Raw genomic sequence first — 24,764 nt, 5'->3', positions numbered from 1 at the left:
ATATGATAAATGTAACCTGTAGTTAATGGGTCCAATTTAATTTGAAAGGCACTCTGATTTAACAATGTTATGGGGAGAGTCACAAAGGAGTAACTTTTGTTCATTCATTCACTCAACAAATATTTTTTGAGTGTCTACTTTGTACCCACAAGTACCATTAGGTGCTGGAGGAAGCTGATTTACTAACAAGCTAAAAAAGGTTGAAAGTCAGGGTCCCTTACTTATATGGATCCCTAGCAAATTGTTCACATAGTCACATGCTTTTATAAGTTTGCAAAACCAAAAGGTTGGTTATTTTATTTATTTGTTTGTTTGTTTGTTTGTTTGTTTGTTTATTTATTTATTTATTTATTTTGAGGGAGAGAGAGCGTGGGTACGCACAAGCCAGGGAGGCAGAGAGAGACAGAGAGAGGGAGAGAGAGAATCTGAAGAAGGCTCTGCACTGTGAGCAGAGCCAAGAGTGGGGCTCGATCCCATGAACTGTAAGATCATGACCTGAGCTGAAATCAAGAGTTGGATGCTCAACCGACTGAGCCACCCAGATGCCCTGTCTGAAGCAAAATGTTTTAATCGCAAATAGTTATGACTGCTGACCTAATTATGTCTGTCCCAACTTCCCTTGGGAAGTAGACTTAGGACACACTTAGGCTAGGCTGACTGGAACCTATGTATATGACTTGCAGTCACTTCAGTTTTAGTTAGGCTACTGTAGTCTTCTCGTGTAGAAATGGATCCCAGAGCATTTGTACTGTCCATTGTGCAACTCACTTACCTACTGTTGAAAAGGAGGGGCAGGGCTCAAGGTTGTAATGCAATATTCATACCCTGAGGCACCCGGTGTTGTGTGTGGTGTTGGAAAAACCAGTCTAGAAATGTACAGAGCCAGAAGCTAGTCTGTGGAATATTCTTCCAAACGTTATGGTTCATATGCTAAAGAACCTTATAAGGGTTTTCATATTCAACAACAATTTAAAAATGTGTAAGAGATTTAGCAATAATGTTGAAATTAAAAGGTTTTTCTAATCAATATATTTTTAAAAACTTGTTCAGCTATGCTAGAGATAGAACAAAATTATTTTCCTATTCTCTCTGTAGATTATATTACAAAATTATAATTTGAAGAGGCAGTCAAAGAGTATGTTACCAAAAACTGTGGAGGGAAGAATTACAGAGGTGGGTCAGGCAATAAAGTAAAAAAGAGGCAGTCTTTTGTTTTTCAGATTTTACAATGCTTGTGGTATTTGCCAGCATTTTAAATCTTGTAAATTTTTTTGCATTCCAAATAAATAAATATTAAGTTTCACTTCTATTTCATTTTGTAATTTTTCTATTCTTTTTTCTTAAATAGGGCACTTAACTTCAGACCCTAAAATCTTTATCCACTTCAGTGTGCTGGGGATGCAACAGCAAACAGAAAAAAAGTACCATCGTTTTTGATGATTAAACTTCAAGGGGAGGAAAAAAGAAAATAAAGAAGCAAATAGAGGATATCAGGTGGTGATAAGTTATCCAGAAAAGTGAAAATTTTTAAGGGAATAGAAACTGAATAGGGTGAAACAGCAGAGAAAAGTGCTGCTATTGGGAAGACCATTTCAGGGAGAGCAAGTGCAAAGGCCCTGAGGTTAATGCATTTTCTGTCTGCTTAAGAGCAAGTGTGAAGCTTGATGTGCAGGGTCACACAGAGAGGAGGAGATGAAGTTAGAGAAGTAGTCTGGGCCCGCAAGATGCATGGCCTTGAGGATCAGAGTTTAGGAGTAAGTGAGGCCCTTATTTCCTTGGTTGATATGAAAAAAAAAATCCAACATTTACATTATCTGATGTAAGATAACAATTTGTGAAGCAAATTACCAAAATAATTTACTAAGCATCTGTCCTTAATATGCTATCAATACTGTACTCAAAAGATCTTCAGTTGCTTTCCAGGCAATATTTGCAAAAGCAAACTCTTCATCTTGATGCTTAAGGATTTCTACCAATTGCTCTCCCATTTTCTGCTCCATCTTCCCAACACTCCAGCTATTCCATCCTGCCCCTCTACCCAGAACTTCTTTCTGCTTGGTCAACATTTGGTACCACTGCACAAAGCTCTCCCCGCATAAGGAATGCTTGTCCACTTTTGGAGTGTCTTTCAAAATATCACAAAACCTTTCTGAATACAGAATAGCAGTTGACAACATGGGCGTCATAACCAGGGGTACTGGATGTCTTTGTAGGTCTTCAGCCAGGTTACTTCAACTCTCTCAGCCTCAATTTTCTCATCTGTGAAATGATAAAAGCCGGCATAGTGGCCTCATAAACTGCCATAAGAATTACCTTAAGCAACACTTAGCCACGCCTGTGGTAATGCTATTTCCACCCCACTTCGCTACTGCACTCACACTGTAAGTCTGTCTATATGAATTCATTATGAGCAACACATCACTTGGAAAATTTGAGGAATGTGAGCTTTCATAAATCCCATTTCCCAAACCCCATTATATTTTAATTATTACAAAACCTCTTTCTACTTATTTTTATTTATTTATTAAAAAAAAATTTTTTTTAACGTTTATTTATTTTTGAGACAGAGAGAGACAGAGCATGAACGGGGGAGGGGCAGAGAGAGAGGGAGACACAGAATCTCAAACAGGCTCCAGGCTCTGAGCAGTCAGCACAGAGCCTGACACAGGGCTCGAACTCATGGACCATGAGATGGTGACCTGAGCCGAAGTCGGACACCCAACCGACTGAGCCACCCAGGCGCCCCTCTACTTATTTTTAAATGCTGGTCATTGAAATAACCCTGTGGTTAATTTTTTTTAATTTAGAATTTTATTAATTTTATAAAATTATGATGTGATATCATTATGATAAATTCATGAAGCGAATGACAAACTTCCACCATTATCTCTTTTACAAATTGGGGCTTGGTAGAAATAGACTTCACCCGACCGTAATTTGCACTTGCTCCTATGTTTCTTTGGGATTTTTATTTCATATGTTTGTCCCAACGGATTCTGTACATCAGGTACCAATTTTATGTTGTATGTCAAAATGCAGAGGGAAAGGTCAGAAAAAGCATGTGAAACAGTCTTCCAGTTGCCATTTTCTAGATGGTAGGGGCACAACACGATCAGCGTCCAAACCTCTGCCTCAACTAAGTCTCCTGAAGAGACAAAGCTTATTTTCCTAAATGGGCTTAAGTGCGATATATTGTTTTTTAACTCTTTATTTTTTTAAGCTTTTACTTATCTTGGGGGGGGGGGGAAGGGGCAGAGAGAGAGTGGGAGAGGGTCAGCATGGAGCCTGACGCGGGGCTCTGTCTCACAAACTGTGAGATCATGACCTGAGCCAAAATCAAGAGTCGGAGGCTTGACCTCCTGAGCCACCCAGGCGCCCCTCAACCATTTATTAAATCATACTGTATTACACTATATTTAGTTCACTTTGTAAGACTTCAAATCTTGAAACAACTTATGTTAGTCCTTTAAAAAAAACCTGTTAATGCTTCTCCTTAAGATGATTCGTGACACTTCTATAATAAATTAGATAAAAGATTCTCAAAACCCAAGGATCTTCTACATATTTGGTCATTTACCATGATCCCAGACAAAAATGGCCTCATAAAGGCCATCAAGTTTTACTCCCAATTACCTTTTAAAACCTCCCAAGCTTGAATGCTTTATTTAATGTTGATTCAAACTGCACTGAACAAGGAAGCCAATCTCCCAAGGGTTGAAATGCATTAAATTGAACACTTGGGGACAGGCGTCACCCCTTTTGGGCCACAAGGGTTATGCAATGACTCACTGGGAAACTGAAGTGAGAAACCAGAACCATGTGAGGTTTATGGCTTTCAGCTCTGTTTTCCAACAGTGGATTTATTTGCTGACTCTTAGCTCACAGTCAGGAATCTGATCATTATGATGCTCTCTCTTGGGGGTGACCCCAACCTTCCCTATTACTAGTGGAGAAGGGTCATTCAGATTCTGACACAAATAAAATACAAGCAACACTAATGTGATGAAGAGCTCTGGATTTGCAGTCACGACAATTTGCCATAAACTACCACGATGTAGACGATGAAGTGAAAAACATTACAACGGGAAATGCAAGGGTCAGTGTGTTTTTATTTCCCCATATTTTTAAAACTGAGGCCAAACATTACTTTGAAAATTTCTATTGTACTCCTCAATAGTGTTACATACTTAATTATAACTGAAAACTACCCCCATACAAAACCCACCAGAGTCACTGGATTTAGAGATTCACATTGTGACTTCAAAAGCTACTTGAACAGTGATTTTAACTATTTTGTGCAAAAGTAATAGAATTGAGGCATTTGGATAACTATGTTATCTTTTTTTGTGCTCATGCAGTATAATTAGCCGAATAATTTCTTGTTAGAAAAACAGGATGGGGGCACCTGGGTGGCTCAGTTGGTTAAACATCCGACTTCATCTCAGGTCATGATCTCACGGTTTGTTAGTTTGAACCGCGCGTTGAGCTCTGTGCTGACAGCCCAGAGCCTGGAACCTGCCTCAGATTCTGTGTCTCCCTCCTTCTCTGCCCCTCCCCTGCTCATGCTCTGTCTCTCTCTCACTCTCTCTCAAAGATAAATAAACATTTAAAAAAAAGAAAGAAAGAAAGAAGAAATAAATATTTAACAATTCTGAAATCAGTGAGTTTTGTCCCAATGTAGAATTCTACATAATAATCAGAGTCTGATTTTGTTCTTTTAGCTTGGGACTTCCAGGTGTATTGCCTCATTTTCACCCTCCTTTATAAATATGATGCTGCCTTTAGTCTTGGAGACAAGAGGGAGAAAATTCCCTTGGCGCAAATGCATCACTCAGAGTCTATCTATAAGGACATCCTAAGGAACCTATTATTTTGATAATATTCTTCACATGAGTTATAGGGCTTTCTTACAGTTATAGGAATGTCTATTTAGAGTATTACAGATTTAGATTTTAAAACGTGAAATAATTTCCCCCTTTTCTATAAATGTCTTCTTTTGTTCTCCTTTAATTAAAAGCCAGGCCCATTATCCTTGTTCAAGGGACTGTCACAAACAAGTTATTAGGACTCTAATCAGCTGTGGTTTTCCGTGATACTTCACTAAGCTGACTACCTGGGCAGCATTCGAAATTTGCAGAGAAATAATGACTATTTCAATCCCAAGAGAACAAAGGAGGTGAAATAAGCTGGAGCAGCAGCAGCCACTTCTGCTATTTGCACACCACTCTTTTATACACAGAAGCTTTTTATGACAGATGGAAGGTTCCGCGACTGCCTGATTTGATGCACTCCACGGCATCATCTGAACTTCTGTCCCGGGCAGCCTGAGGCAGATTAGTTTCAACAATCTTTGAACTAAAGATACATTTCTCCTTGTTGGAAAAAAATACAAACGATTCTGCTCAGTTTCCGAGTGTTTTTAGCTCTTCTTTGTGCTTTTCTCATGTTCCCATCTTATTCAGCTGTCACAAAACAAGCAGTGGTAGGAAATAGATGAGTTAGAGGTTCTCTCATGATATCGGCCCTGATAAGAAAGCGGTCTGGAGCCAAAACATAAGAGACTCTTAAAAACTGAGAACAAACTGAGGGTTGATGGGGGGTGGGAGGGTGAGGAGGGTGGGTGATGGGTATTGAGGAGGGCACCTGTTGGGATGAGCACTGGGTGTTGTATGGAAACCAACTTGACAACAAATTTCATATTAAAAAAAAGAAAGCACTTAGAAGAAATAAGACGTAGAAATGATCTAATTCCTTAAAGTATTATTATGAAATTACATTTTACTATCTTTAATGTTCCCATTTTCATAAAACCTTCCCAGATTATGGGTTAATATTAAAATCACCACTTCCCTAAAATGTTTGTCTAGTTATCTGTCATTTGCCCACTGTTTCACCTCCGGACTGAGAAATGTTACAAGCCCCCAAGCCATCAAACTAAACTCATTCCTTATAAGGGATGAATGGACTGTGCAGTTCCACATGTTAACATACCTAACTCTGTTACCTTTCGTGCTTATTTAATTTCCTATTTCTTACTGTGTCATAAATCTCTCCTCTTTAGGTACGCTGCTAATATCTCTTGCCTATTTTGGTGCAACCTCACTCTGACTCTCCTAGTCTTGCCTCTTCCCACTGTTTTTGCCCCATAGCAAAGGTGATCATTTAAAAATGCAGATGAAAAGTGCAAAACATCAAATGGCTTCCCACTTCTTAACGTGCAATACAAAATGTTCACAATACGGTCCCTGGTTTTCCTTCTTCATTCTTCCACTCTACTGTGTACAGTTCTCTGAAATCACTACCTCTTTTGTTTCTCATGTGCAGCTCCCTCACGTATGGGATCTCATAATGCTTGTTTAAGGTCACACATCATACCTCTTATCATGCTATATCATACTTGTGTGAAAGGTATAGGGTTAAAGAACACAGGCATTGCAGGTGAACTTCCTGAGTTGGATCTTGGATTTTGTTAATAACTATGTGAACTTGGGCAAGTTGCTGAAGCTCCTGAAACTCTTTTTCCTCATCTGTAAATTGAGTTCAATGATAAATGCACCTCAGTGTGTTGTTCCCAGGATTACGTGAAATAATTCACATTTAGTACTTAACACAGGGGATAGCATGTAGTATATGCTTAACAAATGTTGGCAATTTTCACTGATATTAATACTGTTACCACTACCACCATCACTAGGCTGGACTGGTGTCTAAAACTGACTGTAGCCTTCCTAGACCTTACATACTTCCCAGGACTCAGTAAGCATTCCGTATATACTTACTGAAAAAACTGACCTGAATTCTTAATGTGTGCCAAAGGTCTTATATGTACACTCCTAAAAGATTCATTTCTTTATATTCTGCATTTGTTCCATGTATTGTATGTGTTGTATGCCATCTATGTCTTTGTTCAGGAAGTGATCACTGATAAAATATATTTGATGAAGTAATAAACGCATTATAAGGACAATACATACTGGTAAAAATACAATCAGATTTCCTTCCTTGTGGCTTATAAATGGCATATGGCTTTTCTTTCTTCAACAATGGCTTGTACTTCCTGTTCTCTGGGTTTAATCACTGTTCACACCAGGTCTTCTGATTAACAACTCTGGTTGAGTTTTGGTAATATTTGGAAAATATATATCATAATATTTTGATTAATTATTCTTATATTAATTCATTAACTAGCAATTATTCCTCATCACAATTGTCCAGTTATCATTTGCCAATATTTTCTGGGTTCTGAAGAAAACATTTGAAACCCTAACAAAATCCGTTCTTTCACTGTCAACATGACATGTTATATATTCTTCCTCTCTATTGCACTTTGAAAGTGATAAACCTATTCCTTGAGACATTTCCTTTAAAAAGTCAATCCTCTGACCATCTTTCTCCTATTGTCATTACTAAAGTATACTCATGCTCCATAGTATGGCTGCCTGCATAGCCATTGCTTAGTATGCTTCCATAGTATGCTTCTTAGTATGCTTCCATAGTATGGCTGCCTGCATAGCCATTGCATAGTATGCTTCCAATGTGGGTCCCTTGTCAAGATCTCAGATTGTAAGAGCTGTGACCCTCTTACCTCTCTGGTTTGGGAGAGCACGGTGCAGGCCACACAACAGTGCTCCATCCTTTCTTTTTCCCTTCAATGAATGCATGAATAAACAAGTGTCGGCATCTGATTCTTTTCAAGTCCTAAATATCTGTGTCTATTCTCACCCATACTCTTGGTTTTTGAGGCCAGGAAAGAAAACTTCCTGTCCTTGATTTCAAGGGGATTCTGTTCTGCTGCTCTTGAGTGACTTTCTACAAGCTACCAAAGGAGGATTCTAAAAATAAGCTCTAATAGGGCCCAGTGTTTTGTGTATTCTATTTCTCACGGTTCAGAGGAGTTAACTTGTGTAGTTTTCATACCCCTCTTTCATCCTATCATGACTCATTACTGTGATTCTTTTTCTAGTTTTGTTGACATATAATTGACATATAACATTCTGCAAGTTGAAGGTGTATAACATGTTCATTTATACATTTATATGTTACAAAATGATTACCACCACAGGGTTAGCTAACACCTGCATTGCCCCACAAAATTACCATTTCTTTTTTTTCAAAAATGTTTATTTCTTTACTTTTGAGAGAGAGAGAGCACACGTGAGCAAGTGCAGGTAGGGGAGGGGCAGAGAGAGAGAGAGAAACAGAGACAGAGAGAGAGGAAGAGAGAATCCTAAGCAGGCTCCACGCTGTCAGCACACAGACTGATGTGGGGCTGGAACCCATGAACTGTGAGAACCATCACCTGAGCCGAAATTAAGAGTCGGATGCTTAACCAACTGAGCCACCCAGGTGCCCCACCATTTCTTTTTTTGTGGTGAGAACATTTAAAATCTACTTCACATCTAACTATAATGTTTGAAATAGTTCTTGCAAGGTCTCTCCTATTTTAGTAGGCATGATCTAGTTATTTAAAAATTTTTTAATGTTTATTTATTTTTGAGAGAGAGAGAATGCTAGTAGGGGAGGGGCAGAAGACACAGTGTGAGCAGGGGAGGGGCAGAGAGGCAGAGACAGACTCTGAAGCAGGCTCCAGGTCCTAAGCTGTCAGCACAGAGTTGGACGCGGGACTCAAACCCACGAACCCCGAGATCATGACCTGAGCTGAAGTCGGACACTTAACCGAATGAGCCGCCCGGGTGCCCCTGATCTAGTTATTTTATTTATTTATTTATTTATTTATTTATTTATTTATTTATTTAGTATTTAATATTTTTTAACATTTTTATTCATTTTTTGAGAGAGAGAGAGAGAGAGAGAGAGAGAGTATGAGTGGGGACAGAGACAGAGAGAGAAGGAGACACAGAATCCGAAGCAGGCTCCAGGTTCTGAGCTGTCAGCACAGAGCCGGACGCAAGGCTTGAACCCATGAACTGTGAGATCATGAGCCGAAGTCGGACACTTAACTGACTGAGCCACCCAGGCACCCCCTCAGTGATGTATTTTAAGCAGAAGAGTAACATGAGTAGATTTCTAATCTAGAAAAGATTAATCTGAAAAACGAGACAAAACAAAGGTACTGCCTTGGAAGCGGGTGTGGAAAATAGAGGAATGACAAGACTGGATGGAAAGACCAGGAGCTTTGCTGCAGCAGTCCACATGTGGGGAGGGGGTTGGTGGGGGTGGGAAAGGGGATCCAACAAAAGGCGATGCAAATAAGGATGGAACAGAATGGGCGAATTCAGGAAATAGTGCTCAATTTTTGATCTAGTTATTTTAAAACAGATGCATTTCATATTTCTAATTCTGCAATGGGAAGGTGGATTCACTATCAGAAACACAGATTAAGATAGAAGAAACTCAGTGTTCACCAATGCCAGGTCTTGCGGTAGATGCTTTCACATACATTGCTCATTGATTCCTTCTGCTATCTTTTTCAGAAAGAAATTATTATTCCTACTTCACCAATAAGTCTCTGAGAGACCAGGTGATGTAATCACGGTCACACAGTGAATAAGTAATAGGATTCAAAACCAGTTTTTTTGGATTCAAAGTCCAGGGCACTTTCCATGTTACCAAAATCACATCACGTGGATTACTGCATTTAGAAAGCTCCAGCTCCCCACATCCATAATTCAACAATCACGATCTTGGTCTCAACATTTATACTTTAAATGCATTGTGTTGGTAGAGGTTAATTTAGCCAGCCCACACTACTTACTATGAATGTAGACCCCATCATACAAAAATGCATTCACGATTAAAAAGGATCTAGATTTGAAGCACGCTAAGGAAATACATTGATTGTAAAGCCATCAAGTAGCAAAAATAAATTGAAGGGAGATGGCAGTCCTTCTCTACTACAGATTCGTACTTTTCTACATAAAACGCACCGTTCTGTGTAAAGCTGTTCCTTCCCGCAGTGATCTCATTTATTCTGGCTTCTAATTACTTTTAACTACTGAGCACAGAGCACTACTGTGAAAAGTCTATTGACAACCAGGATGAAGCACCTGAATGAAGCAACTAATCGTTTAACGTGGTTTCTTTCCCCTGCTCCCTTTTATTACCTTGCACTGAGGAAGAATTGTACACCTGAGGGCTAATGCAGTACGTTAAACACTGATCAATTCCCAGTTGGCTGCTACAGTTCCACCCAGGCAGCCTCTGAAAAATTAATATGGAAAGGCCCGCTGCTAACCTATGAATCTTTCCCACCTTGGTCACCCTTAGCAAAGTGTTTGTGACAAATGAAAAGCTTGAGAAAACTGCCACAAGTCAACAGGGGTTTCCAAAACCTAACACCTATGTCCTTGTTCCCCTGAAGAGAGAAGGCGTTTTTTGAAATGAAACACATAAATACATTTACGTCAAAAAAGGGCAAACCGATTTTTGTTTTCAATACTACAGGATTCATTAATCTTATATATGCATGTATAATACTACACATTTACACTCTCCCTTTAAGAAAATGTGAATGGCAGTCCGATAATAGCTCTAATCCAAAAGCCAGTACTCTCTCAGGCAAATTTCCAGTGTGTTTTATAGGGATACCCTCTGGATGTCTATCGATGCTTTCAAAATTACTGTGTGACTCTGGTCAAACAGAGAGGACTGATGAAATCTTCCCATGACCATACTGGGCTCCTGTGTGTCATAGTCTGAGAGCTGAAAGACAAGGGGTTAATGAGCATTTGAAAAGAAGGCAAAGAGACGGCAGGCAGAGGGGCGCACGGTGGAACACAACCGAACAGAATGCAGAAGTGATGGGCAACAGCTAGAGCGAGATCCTGGCAGCAGAAGCACAGCCAAATTGAATACTCCACGAACTCCATATATCTTAAGGCAAAAAAGCAATCAAGTCTAAGGGGCACATTTTCAGCGCTGCACAGGGAATTAGCCATGAAAGTCCCATTAAAGATAATGGGACTTTCTATTGCAACTTTCAATACATTTTCTCAAAGTTCTCAGCATGTATCTTTAAGCCTGGGCTTAAAAATCAACTGCCAGGCAAAACAGTCCATATCCTTCATACCTTTCTAGTCAAGCCTGTTAAGGTGTGTTTTTCTTTGATGTGGTTTTTCACCGCTGAGGTTAGTACAGAGGCAATTGTGGGGATGGGGAATGAGCGCTTAGGCACGTAAGGTTGTAGTTGCTATGCTAAAAATGTGTATGAATAGGAAACATCTGTGTGTAAGTTACGACCTTAATTACCATAGCCACCAGGGTTGAATCTGCTTTTCTGCATTTTAGATTTTCAGCCCAGACTCTTTCACCAATTTATCTCATTTCTGTTTTGTTTTGGGGATTTGACTGAGTACGTCAGGTACCTTTCCCAGCTGCCCAAAGTTCTTCAATGCTACCTCCCTATTCCCATCTTCTCTACTTTGCTATCTGCCTTTTGTCCCAATTCCAGAGATTCTTTGAGGACATCAACACTTCAGGGTGTGGTGTGCAGCTTGTGATTTTAAGCTCTCTCCCCAATTCTTTGACACTGTACCATAACTGTTTCCTCTTTGATCTGTTTACCCAGGACACTGAATAGAGCTTTGTTTCAGTATTTTTCATACCTTTCTAGTAGATCCTTCAGTGTTTTATTCTGAGGCTCCTCCTATGTCGCTCCTCTGATTCAGGGCTCACAGAGGAATGGGAGGTGGAGAACTGGGGAATATTAACACTCCAAATGTGTTCCCAAGTGATCATTTCTCATTGTTTGTGATTGGCGACTGATTACTCTTTTCTCATACCTCTGTGCTTTTTCCTGGAATACCCATTCCCTGTTCCTAATATCTGAAGTATATTCCCAGAAAATTCTTAGTAATGTTTTAAACCTAACTCAACTATATCTATGTGAAGCCTTCTCTGATGTGATTTCCTTCTCCAATCTTCCTGTACTCACAAATCACCCCACCTCTGTTTTTCCATAGCCTCTTTGCCATCAGTGTATGTATATACCCATTTACGTTATACCTGTTTTTTATTAAAAAAATTTTTTTTTATTTTAGAGAGAAAGAGCATGTGAGCAGGGGAGGGGGCAGATGGACAGAAAGAGAGATTATCTCAAGCAGGACTCAATCTCATGACCCTGAGATCATGACCTGAGCCAAAATCAAGAGTCAGATGCTTAACCAACTGGGTCACCCAGGCGCCTCTATGTTGTATCTCTTTACACACACACACACACACACACACACACACACACACACACACCTTTAGTTCTTGCTAACTACAAATCTGTCAAAGAACATCCCCATATAAGATACCATGGACATCTAAAACTCAACACATAACAGTCCTTCTCCATAATCCCCTAAAAAAAAATGTATATTTTCCCCATGGCAGCCCCCTCCACGCTACCTCCCAAACTGGATGGCTCCAATCATCAAGATCTCCCCCCGCCGCCCCCCGCCCTGCTCTATTTCTCACCGAACTTCTAGTTTTGCTATTTCCATTTCATACCATTCACATCTACCCTTTCCCTTCCACCCTCTGTGTTAATACCTTGATTTGGGGGTCTCCTCATCTCTTCCTGTACATTGTGAAGTCCTAGGTGTCTCTCTACCTCCATTCTCATTCTATCACAGATCATGAGAGCCATCTTAAAAAAATACATCTAATCAGATTCTTCTTTTTTTAAGTTCAGTTTTATTTATTTTGAGAGAGAGAGAAAGAGAGAGCAATCGGGGTAGGGGCAGAGAGAGAGGGAGACAGAATCCCAAGCAGGCTCCGCACTGTCAATGCAGATCTTGATGCAGGGCTCGAACTCACGAACCACGAGATCATGACCTGAGCCAAAGTCAAGAGTCAGGCGCTTAACTGACTGAGCCACTCAGGCTGAAAACCCTTCACTGGCTGCGTGGGAGGAGGGAGTCCCAAATCCTTAACTTAGCAGTTAGACCTTCCATTCTCCAATGCCCATCTCTCTTCTGACCTCATCTCTCTGCCACGCTTCCCTCTCTCTTCATTGCCAGGAAGCAGGGAACTCTTTATGGTGACTGTCTCCAGGTAGGGTGCTATTTCACACCTCAGTGTTGTATTTTCATCTGATTGCATTCCACAGAACCATTCTTTATTTCCATCACCTGCCAACCACTATCATGCTTCAAAACCTAAAACAGGTGTTACATACACCCTTCCTGCTTAACAGGATTGCAATCTAACACCTCTGTCTTCTTCCAGACTATGTCAAATGACCTACTACCAATTTAAGATTAGCATCATAAAGGCAGAAATTGCCACTTCCTTCTGTCAACCTTTCTCCATGTCACCTGCTCTCCTGCTCTAGGTTCATATAGAAGAAACACCCATATTTCTTCCCTCCTCTGGAGGGATAGAAAATTTGGCTTATGACATTTATGAGAGTGGTTAGAAAATCACTAACCAGGAAGCCTTCAGGAACACATCCCAGAAAGTGGCATTTGATTTTGCTTTTAATAGAATTTTGCAGGTTTAGGAAAAACAATAACTTCATTTTATTAAAATAAAACTTGAAGAATCCTGCCCTTTTGATGTTTTTATAGTAGATTCTGTATTTATCATTTTAAAATAGCTATGTACAAATAAAATTTTGTAACACAAATACTTAAATTTTAATAATATGGTCAATTAGTGAAACTGGGTTTGGCAAATACTAATGAAATTGTAACTAATAATTATGTATTCAGAGTACTTTTATTGGGATGCCTAGCTGGCTCAGTCGGTACAGCATGTGACTTTTGATCTTGGGGTTGTGAGTTCAAGCCCTGTGTTCGGTGTAGAGCTTATTATTAAAAATAATTTTAAAAACTACTCTTCTAGATTATTTTTTATTAAGATATGTTTAATGTATTGTGATTACTGAGACTTTTCCAATTTTAATGATGAAAGGCAATCATGCATAAGCTCTTGCTTTTTTATGTACTGAAAGTAAGGCTTGTCTGGTCAACATCATGTGATAACTGGAGGTCAGAACTAGAAACCACTGCAATAACTCACTCTCATAATTACTGTCTTCTTCTTTCAGAGTAATCTAATTTGAAGAAAACAATGGACATTTTAAAATTACAGAATTTAATATTATCTATTGTTCATAGATAGTGAAAGAAAAGTAAAAAAATGAAACTTCTATCATGTTTGAAATGTTTGATTTCTCATAGTTTTAAGAAAAAATACCTATATTATTTACCTGGTTTTAAAAATTAGGGTGAATTGTGGAGTTTTATTTGCCTATTTTACAATTCCACATAATTTGAAATTCTCGATTTGCTTCCCCTCCCCAAGTTTTACTGAGGTATAATTGAAAATTAAAAATTAAGGTATATAGTTTGATTTTATATATTTATATACATACATTTTGAAGTATTCATCACAGTCAAGTTGATTAACCTATCAACCCCTACAGTTAAACATTTTCTCTTTCTTTCTTTCTTTCTTTCTTTCTTTCTTTCTTTCTTTCTTTCTTTCTTTCTTTCTTTCTTTCTTTCTTCCTTTCCCCCCCCTCTCTCTCTCTCTCTCTTTCTTTCTTTCTTCCTTTTCTTTCTCTTCCTTCTTTTCTTTTTTTGGTGGTGAAACCACTTAAGATCTACCCTCCTGGCAAATGTCCAAGTATACAAACAGTATTGTTAACTACAGTCACACTGTTGCATATTAGATCTCCAGAACTAACTAAAACTTAGTATAATTGAAACTTTGTATCCCTTGACCAATGTCTCCCCATTTTCTCTTCCTGCCAGCCCATGGTAACCACCTTTCTATTCTCTGCCCTTAGAAGTTTGGCAGAGTTATTAAGATTTATACTTCTATCTTATCATAAGTAGGATATACTTTGTCTTTCTCCCAGAGCCCCATTATAATAGAATTTTATTTTTTCTCTTCTAAGGATTATAGCACAATTTTAAATTTTCACATTTGTTTTTGTTTCATTGTTTTGATTCATTGATTTTATTAGATTTCAAACAAATGAGAACAGTTGCATCGATATAATCAAGTTATATCAAAGAATAATAACCATATTATTATTAGAAAATAATGTCAAATAAAAATAATCATAACTGCAGCCAAATTTAATGGCAATTTTAAATGTCATTTCTGTCCTTGCTACTACTGCCCTTATATAAAAGTAGTGTTTTAGACTCACATGCTTCAGATTCTTACAGAACATAATTTTAGAATTTTCTGTTGGGAAAGTATGGTATTCTGAGATCATGAGCTAGCAGAAATGTTTCTTGTGTTCTATGTAGCCGCCTTTCTGGAGATTTGAAAATCAAGTATTGCCACTAATCTTGTTATTCAATCTCTCAAGTCATTTTTGAACAAAAGATAAAGGGATATATTTGAAACCTTCATTTGCTTAGTATGGTAATTTATTTTTTCTGTCTCATACATAGAATCTAACTTACATATGGGAATCCCCAGAGTAAATCTATTCCTCTTACTTGATGTTTTTAGTGCACAATGGAAAACGATGCAGCTTTATCATCCGCCCTATTAGGACTCTGATTACCTATGTCAGGTTACCTTGAATGATCCACTTTTATAAGATTCTGCCTTCCTCTAGCTGGGCCTATTTGTCAATTTGTCCTTTAATGTCACGGTTATGACAGAATAAAATAGTGCTAACACAGTCCTTCAAAGTTCGAACAAAAGTGGTTTCTAAAATTGCTAATTGATAGTTACCTGAGGAAGTTTTTTTTAATTGCTTATATGAACCAAGAGTCATTACATGTTCGTCTACATTTAAAAAAAAAAACTGTTCCATTACCCAGACTAGTAATACATAGTTGTCTTCAGTGCTTTTATTTTTTTATCTCCTGGCTTTCCTTTTTTTTTTTTCTTTTAAGTAGGGTCCATGACCAGTGTGGAGCCCAATGTGGAACCTGAACTGAGCTCAAGAGTGGGATGCTTAACCTCCTGAACCACCCAGGTGCCCCCTGGCTTTCGTTTCCCTAACAAATGTTTATAATCATACTTTGGGTCCTATACCATGGTCACATTATAGATTTTATATAAGCGCTTGTCAGGGAAGGGGAAGAGAGAGAGGGCTGACTTTGAAGATTCAAACACGATTGGTATTACTGTCAAATGTGAAAATATGTCTTGATTTCCAAATAACCAACTAAGGAACACATCTTGGGAATAAACCCTTCTTAAGTTAGAAGATTCAAATACATATGGTCTTTTATTTCCTAAAACTTTATATATGTTAAAACTAACTTCTACAATGTACTAAAAAAAAAAGAAGTTTACCACCATAATACATAGATGGTAGCCAGCTTGATGTTTTTCAATATGTTTTTATTTTTTATTTTTATTTTTTAATTTTTTTTTCAACGTTTATTTATTTTTGGGACAGAGAGAGACAGAGCATGAACGGGGGAGGGGCAGAGAGAGAGGGAGACACAGAATCGGAAACAGGCTCCAGGCTCTGAGCCATCAGCCCAGAGCCTGACGCGGGGCTCGAACTCCCGGACCGCGAGATCGTGACCTGGCTGAAGTCGGACGCTTAACCGACTGCGCCACCCAGGCGCCCCTTTCAATATGTTTTTATTTTTTATTTTTTTTTTATGAAATTTATTGACAAATTGGTTTCCATACAACACCCAGTGCTCATCCCAAAAGGTGCCCTCCTCAATACCCATCACCCACCCTCTCCTCCCTCCCACCCCCCATCAACCCTCAGTTTGTTCTCAGTTTTTAACAGTCTCTTATGCTTTGGCTCTCTCCCACCCTAACCTCTTTTTTTTTTTTCCTTCCCCTCCCCCATGGGTTCCTGTTAAGTTTCTCAGGATCCACATAAGAGTGAAACCATATGGTATCTGTCTTTCTCTGTATGGCTTATTTCACTTAGCATCACACTCTCCAGTTCCATCCACGTTGCTACAAAAGGCCATATTTCATTCTTTCTCATTGCCACGTAGTATTCCATTGTGTATATAAACCACAATTTCTTTATCCATTCATCAGTTGATGGACATTTAGGCTCTTTCCATAATTTGGCTATTGTTGAGAGTGCTGCTATGAACATTGGGGTACAAGTGGCCCTATGCATCAGTACTCCTGTATCCCTTGGATAAATTCCTAGCAGTGCTATTGCTGGGTCATAGGGTAGGTCTATTTTTAATTTTCTGAGGAACCTCCACACTGATTTCCAGAGCGGCTGCACCAATTTGCATTCCCACCAACAGTGCAAGAGGGTTCCCGTTTCTCCACATCCTCTCCAGCATCTATAGTCTCCTGATTTGTTCATTTTGGCCACTCTGACTGGCGTGAGGTGATATCTGAGTGTGGTTTTGATTTGTATTTCCCTGATAAGGAGAGACGCTGAACATCTTTTCATGTGCCTGTTGGCCATCCGGATGTCTTCTTTAGAGAAGTGTCTATTCATGTTTTCTGCCCATTTCTTCACTGGGTTATTTGTTTCTTGGGTGTGGAGTTTGGTGAGCTCTTTATAGATTTTGGATACTAGCCCTTTGTCCGATATGTCATTTGCAAATATCTTTTCCCATTCCGTTGGTTGCCTTTTAGTTTTGTTGGTTGTTTCCTTTGCTGTGCAGAAGCTTTTTATCTTCATAAGGTCCCAGTAATTCACTTTTGCTTTTAATTCCCTTGCCTTTGGGGATGTGTCGAGTAAGAGATTGCTACGGCTGAGGTCAGAGAGGTCTTTTCCTGCTTTCTCCTCTAAGGTTTTGATGGTTTCCTGTCTCACATTTAGGTCCTTTATCCATTTTGAGTTTGTTTTTGTGAATGGTGTGAGAAAGTGGTCTAGTTTCAACCTTCTGCATGTTGCTGTCCAGTTCTCCCAGCACCATTTGTTAAAGAGGCTGTCTTTTTTCCATTGGATGTTCTTTCCTGCTTTGTCAAAGAGGAGTTGGCCATACGTTTGTGGGTCTAGTTCTGGGGTTTCTATTCTATTCCATTGGTCTATGTGTTTGTTTTTGTGCCATCAATATGTTTTTAAATAACAAAAACAGGTGGGCCTTTGCCACAGACTATTTCCTTCTTATACCTATGCAGGGTTCTAAACAGAACACAAGACATTGACTGATGCTGGGTGCCAGTGAATCTCTGATGCATTGAACCCCTCTTGGTCGTGCTGCTCACAGCTTCCAATCAATGAGTGAACCCGAGGTTTGTTACTTAAAAATGCAAGCCCTTCGGGAGCCCAAGTAGCTCAGTTGGTTAAGTGTCTGACTCCTGGTTTCAGCTCAGGTCATGATCTCACGGTTTAGGTGCTTGAGCTCCGTGTCAGGCTCTGTGCTGACAGCATGGAGCCTGCTTGGGATTCTCCCTCTCTTTCCCTCTCCTTCTACTCCTCCCCCACTTGCATGCACACTCTGTCTCTCAAAATAAAAAAAAAAAATTAAAGAAATCTTCAAAAAAATGCAAGGTTTTGTTTCCTGTAAGAGACTCATCCTTACAACAAAGCGTGAAGATAAAACGTAATTTATGTGTACAGATCTCCAAGGTTTGGGCTCAAAGGGGAGTTAGACATGAGGCCTGTGCTCAAATCACACACTTTCCTGCAGGGCCATACCAGGGTTCTGACACCACTGAAAACCAATTATTAAAAAATACTGAGACTAAGCGGACAAAAACTCTTTGGAACAAGTCCTTAGAGGGAAAAACTGTGATCCCAGATTTCCTGCCCTCAGTAGAAATTTCTTTGACAAATCGTTTCAGGTAGCCTCTGGAAATTTCCACCCACTTGTTCCCACCGGCAAGGCAAGCAGAAGCTAATGTAGTGGGAAGAAAATGACACCTTTGTTTTTGGACACAGTAAGACTCATGATTCAGGTTTTATAACATTTGCAGCACACTGATTTATACTGGTTCAAGAAAAACAGTTGGCTATTAAGTGGGGGCTGTGGGGGGGGATAAAGAACCACAACAAAATGAAACATTGCATTTAATGGAAGGATGCTGCCGTAAGAAACAGAGGGGAAATTCAGGTCCCCTGTAGCATGCTTTTGGATTGCCTGCAACAGCTGACTGGTATGAGTACAAAAGAGGACATTAAAAGTCATAGGGCCGATTCAATACTGTAAAATGTTCAATGTGGCAAAAAACAATTTGCCTATAAAGTAGATATATAGACAGTCTTTGTATGAATCTTTGTAGAAAAGGAAATTCAAAAAATACTCAATTCACATGTTTGTATTTGTTAATCAAAGAAGTATAAGCTGAGGCACTACTGAAATATCCTTGCATATCTAGCAGAGAAGCACAGTAGATAATTGGATTCGATCTCTCCCAAGACCAGGAAGAGGTCAAAGTGCCACACAACTATCTAACCTTCTGGCTGTGTTATACACAAGCATGATCCTTTTGAGCACTTAATAGTATATTGACCACATAGGTTTAAACTTGCCACAGTAATTCCATCCGGAGGATATTTTTGTTTTCTTTTAACGTACTGGGAGATCAAATTGAAATCTGAACAGCTACATAATGAAAGAAGCCTCCCTCTAGTCATTATGCGCAATAGACGAGAAGATAAACCACTCAACTAATGGTTTAGTAAACTCTGGGATTGCAACTGGCTGGACTAACTACGTGACAAATAAAAGTGATAATGAAAAAGTCTATGCATACATTTTGAAGACACAGATACAGTTGTTATGAGCATAAAGCAGATTGTTAAGCTGTATGGACCAATACAACTATGTTCCAATTGTGTGTTGTGAGATGGAAGTTGCAACGGATGAATGCAAAGTGAAAATGAAAAAAGGGGGATCAGGATAGGAAATTATAAAAGATTTTCACTTATGAAACTACCTTTTAACATCAGTCGATATTGATTAAAAGGCAAACACCTGCTTTTAAGAAGAGACAGTCCTATTCTCTCACCATTCAGTAGCAATGAAGAGAACTGACATGAGTGAATAGTTAAGAGTGTGGGCAGGGAAGTTCATCAGTAGAATTGTAATACACACAAAGAATTACCCTAGCGAAAAGAATGTAATAAAAACAAAGCCAGGCTAAATGCTATGAGAAGATTTTAATAATTCATTCTGAATTCTCTTCCCGCTAATCTCGCATTCACTGTTGAATGCAGCTCTGCCATCCGATTCAGGTTGGCATTAAAACATCTAGACATTAATGCTAATTAAATCTGCCTTTTCGTTCTGAAAACCTACATTCTTCTCTTCAATATCAAACATATGCAGTACAATTCAAGTATAATTCAATACTCTAAAAAGACTTTAGATTCTTTTACTATTTGGTAAATAAAATCAGGAAACTATCTGATGTGGATACCATCTTGTTGTGCATTTCTCATCTCGATTTTAGAAGTCAATGGTAAAAAATAGTTGGTGCAACATTTATTCTGCTTCACATTGTGGACTTCTCCTGTTTGTCAGAACCTGAAGGTAAACTTCCATGTTTAATGTTGAGTGCAGGTGTGGGTGTGCTTGGGTTTCTCTCTAGCCATTTGAATTATAATACTAAAGAATTAATTTAAGAACAGTCTTTATGTGAGATTTCCAAATCTAATATAAATTAGTGCATTTTATTGTCATGAAAAGTGTAAGCATAGCCTTCATTGAAAGATTAAAAGATAATGTTAAACTCCCATTTTATTCTGCATAATAGGAAAATAAAGCTGTACCATTTTCAAATAGTTTCAACTTTAAATCAGCATTTGTCATGGGGTATTTTTGCCTACACCTCAGGAAATGTTCCTGAAATGAACTAACTAAAGCTACATCTATTTTGAATAGTAGAAATGGAAAAAGTCAAACCACTTTGAAAGTGCAGTGTTACTTGTGGTCCTAACACCCCAATCAATGAATATGATACTTATAAAACAGTTATGGGATATCAATCTATGTCTCCCATGTAACAGTAGTCAAATTTTAAAACTTCTCACAGGATAGCAGAGAGAATAATTTGGACAACCTGGTCATAATTCTAGGATTAAGTGCAGATTTAACTGAATTAACTTTCAGTAAATTAATGAGGCGGTAACATAGGCTTGTAGTTTCAAAGTCTGAGGTGTCTCCTTTGGGGTCATAGTGTATCAAGTTCTCAGACAACTACGTATGACCTTGCACCAGGGTAACATAAGAACATCAATAACCAAGGTGGTGATGCTTTGTTGAGGCCACCATGGTCTCTGTGCAGTTTCTTGAACACATTATGCACACTCCCACGTGAGCTCTCACATTTGCATTGTTGCTCCCTAGGAGCGAATGCGCTTTCTTGGAGATATTTGCATAAATCATTCCTTCATTCCATACAAATCTTTGACGAAATCCCTTGTTGGATGGGACTACTCGTCCTTCCCATCCTGTCACACCTTCTACCTCTCTGACTCCTGTCTTTTTTTCTATTTATTCCATCTACCCCATTACATATTTGTTTGCTTAATCATCGGTTTCCCCCCAACACAATGCACACTACTTGAGAGTAGAAACTTTAATTTTTCAATGCTAGATCCCCAGCAGCTAGAGCAGTGCTGGCACATAATTGGTGCTCAGTGCATATTTATCGAGTGAATGAATAATGAATACATAAATGAATGAATGAATAAATGGGAACAGAAGGAGTGAACATGAGTTGATCAGAAGGGAGAGATCACTTTGCTGCTAGTAAACAAATTATGAAGTAATATTTTATTCATTTGGTTGCAGATGATATTTTCAATTAAGCTTATTAAAGCTTGCAATAGAGCACAAAGTACACAGCCATTCAAATAAAGGAGGAAATTCTGTGTATTCTGTCAACCACGGAACATAATGCTCCTTTCAGAGAAAAAAGGTCTTGCCATACATCATAAGAAAGAATACACTGTGTAGACTTGAAAACTAGAATTTCAGGTACACCAAACTGAAATGGAATTTCACAGATGAGAACCTGCTGTCTCAGATCATCTTTCTCCCACTTTCTACCCTTCACCTGGACCCATCAGAACCTAGTTCAAATATCACCTTCTCTGGAAAGGTCTACCCATCTCAAAGATCTGTTTTCTTTCTGAATCTTAGTTTTTAGCTGTAACTTTCCTAGGCCATTTACATTTTCTTGCAATGTAGGTTTGTTATTTTTGTAATTTTTTCTTATGCTCTCTTATGATATCTTATTATTATTTTTTGTCATTGGCTGCTCATGCTGTATTTATGTTTCTAACATGAGCATTACCACTTTATGACATAACACTGCAGTCCTTTGCATACATGAAGTACCAGGTATATCTGACTAAACAATACCACCATCCTCAAAATCCAACTGGCCCAGTTCTAAGAAGAGGCTATGATGGGTGACAGGACACTATTTGCCCACTCAGATTACAATGAGGACTAAATTCTGCTCTATTTTTACTTTTACTACGTGGTTTCACCTCCTTGTGAAGATGGCGAGATGAGAGAGGAGGAGTACATGGTTATGGAGAAGGACTTGACATGGGGTCCTCCACCCACATTTTGCAGCTGATACAGCTGTATGAGTTCATCAACCCACCTTGGCTGCCCCAGACTGAGCACAGTTGCCTAAGACAAACTACTGGAACTGGACCCATCTAAAATCTTCCCTTCCATTTTCAGGAACGCATATTGTATGGGCTCCTGGACTTAATTTTGCCCAAAGTAGGAAGACAGTAGTAACCCCAAGGCAGCGCCTACCTCACAACAACTGGGTACAGAAACCCAAACCACTGAAGAGTGGAATGTCCATCAACTGTAGTGAAAAAAGTTTTGGTTAGCTAGTGGCCCGCTCCTACCAGGCAAGTTCCTACAGTGGACAAAATCGGTGCACAACTTTGTACCTAAAGTATAAATCTCATAATATAAACACAAGGGTGATGAGCATCTGGGCAGATATGATATAGTGATATAAATATGGGATTGCATTCATGTATATGAATAAACAGTCACTGAAAATATCACTAAAGCCAGAAAAACTGTGTAACAATGACCTGATTTCCTAAATCTTATTCCAAATACATCTGAGTCCTTTGCATGTTTCCAGTTATAATTTCACGTAACCGAAATAGAAATAAGAACCTACGAACGAACTTCAGTATGAGAGCCGCAGGCAGGGCAGGGTGGTTCACGTACCTGTGCACGCCACTGTTGCACATGATGATGTGGCAGGCCCCCAGCCTGTTGCACAGCTCCGAGGACACGGACAGCAGACCGACCCCGGAGGCGCTGCAAGCTGTGTTTGCACAGGCGGCCGTGCGCTTGGATCTGATAAACGAGGCTACCAGTCGATAAAGTTCATCCAAAGCATTGAGAGGTCTCATTAGCTGCAGAAAAAAAAAAAAAGTCATGGGCATAAAGACCAGCACATTTAGTAGGAAGAAATGCTTTTAGATGGCATGTGATTCATAGTTGTTATAACTTTTAATGAATAGTCTAAAATATTTTCATTGTGGCAGTAACAGAGTTGGAGACTACAAATACGTATAATTTGTTTAAGAACAAATTGTTGAAGACAACAGCAGAAAATTTTTTAAAACGCGTGGTGTGTAAATGGCAAAGCATCAATAAATGCAATCATCTATTTTTACCTTATCTACATAGGCAGCTTTGGATGTGGAGTTAGGTGGTGAATTTGACTTGTCCAAGTAGAACGCCCTGTAAGAATCCAAAGAATAAATGATCATTTATTGTTAGAAAAATTAAAATGCATGAAGGTATGCAAGTTTCGCTGACTTCCTGTTAAAGACAAATGAATAAATAAGTGTTGAAACTAGGATGGGTGGGATGGCAAAAAAAAGTCTATAGTCTTCCATTCAGAAAAAATGACTGAAGCCACCACCACCAGCTCCATTACGTATCGTACGGCCTCAGAGAGATTACTTAATTTGTGTGTGCTTCCATTTCCTCTTCTGTAGTTTAGGGATAACATTAGCTTCTACTTCACAAGCCTGCTTAGATTAAATAAGTGAATGCAAATAAAATGCTTAGAACAGTACATAGCACAGAGTAAGTGCTCGTTAACATGTTCAATACTTCAATAATTAATATTATTACAAAAGCTGAAGAAATGTATTTTCTTGTGACTACTGGAGAACATTATCTAGTTTTCACTTACTGAGCAAGATTATAAAAACAATACTCAAAACCATAATTTTGAACAGAATAGTGAGTTGAATTCTTTCACCCACTAAGTATGCTCAAATTGGGAGTTAGACCCTCTTTGAGGATACACTTGTTCTTTCTGTCACCAGAATGCAATATGGCAACAAGTATTCTAATACACGAAGTTGAATCCTAGTGGCCTGCAATAATTAAGCTCAATTTCCAAAGAATTATTGCTGCATTTGCTCAGCTCTTGGCTCAATACTAAACTGAAGTTGTAAGGAAATGACCCATGAAGACAGGATACATTTAAGCTATAGTTAATCTACTATCTATTTTTGATGAGGTGGAATTATTTTCAAGATTTGAGCGCTTAATATTGACATACCAAAATAAGTTCCATAGTATTAGAATGATTGTCCAACAAGATACTGAAATAAAACTGATTAGAGTGATGTTGTGGAGCACCTTTTAGAACTTCAAAATACTGGCAGATTATTATCAAATGCATGAGTTGTAGTGGGAAAAATCAGTGAGAGAGAACTTAATGACCAGAGTCCCACTATGCACACATGTGCATGCAGACACAGACACACGCACACGCACACACACACATACACAGCCATTCCAATGACCACTGTAGCTAGCAGTGACGTTTATTTTTGTCTTTTACAGATAAAGTAGCATGCATTAATTAAGTTTTATACTTTAAACTACAAAACGTTAAGAATAACTTCCAAAATGAAAATTATGCTCATTCATACTGTGAAT

The 24,764-nt window shown here is 38.7% G+C and overlaps 1 protein-coding gene across 1 annotated transcript in view; it reads right to left on the bottom strand.

The window, feature by feature from the left end:
• The window catches only part of PREX2 (phosphatidylinositol-3,4,5-trisphosphate dependent Rac exchange factor 2), a 295,413-nt gene that overhangs the window by 17,606 nt on the left and 253,043 nt on the right, over window positions 1-24,764 (bottom strand). Inside the window, 2 exon segments of the mRNA XM_043601163.1 lie at window positions 23,025-23,215; window positions 23,480-23,546. Coding sequence (XP_043457098.1) covers window positions 23,025-23,215; window positions 23,480-23,546 — 258 coding nt within the window.

This window comes from Prionailurus bengalensis, chromosome F2 (genome assembly GCF_016509475.1).
Source record: "Prionailurus bengalensis isolate Pbe53 chromosome F2, Fcat_Pben_1.1_paternal_pri, whole genome shotgun sequence".
NCBI classification, from domain to species: Eukaryota; Metazoa; Chordata; class Mammalia; order Carnivora; family Felidae; genus Prionailurus; species Prionailurus bengalensis.
The sequence above is the reverse complement of the archived record's forward strand: the minus strand, read 5'-3'. Positions and strand labels throughout refer to the sequence as shown.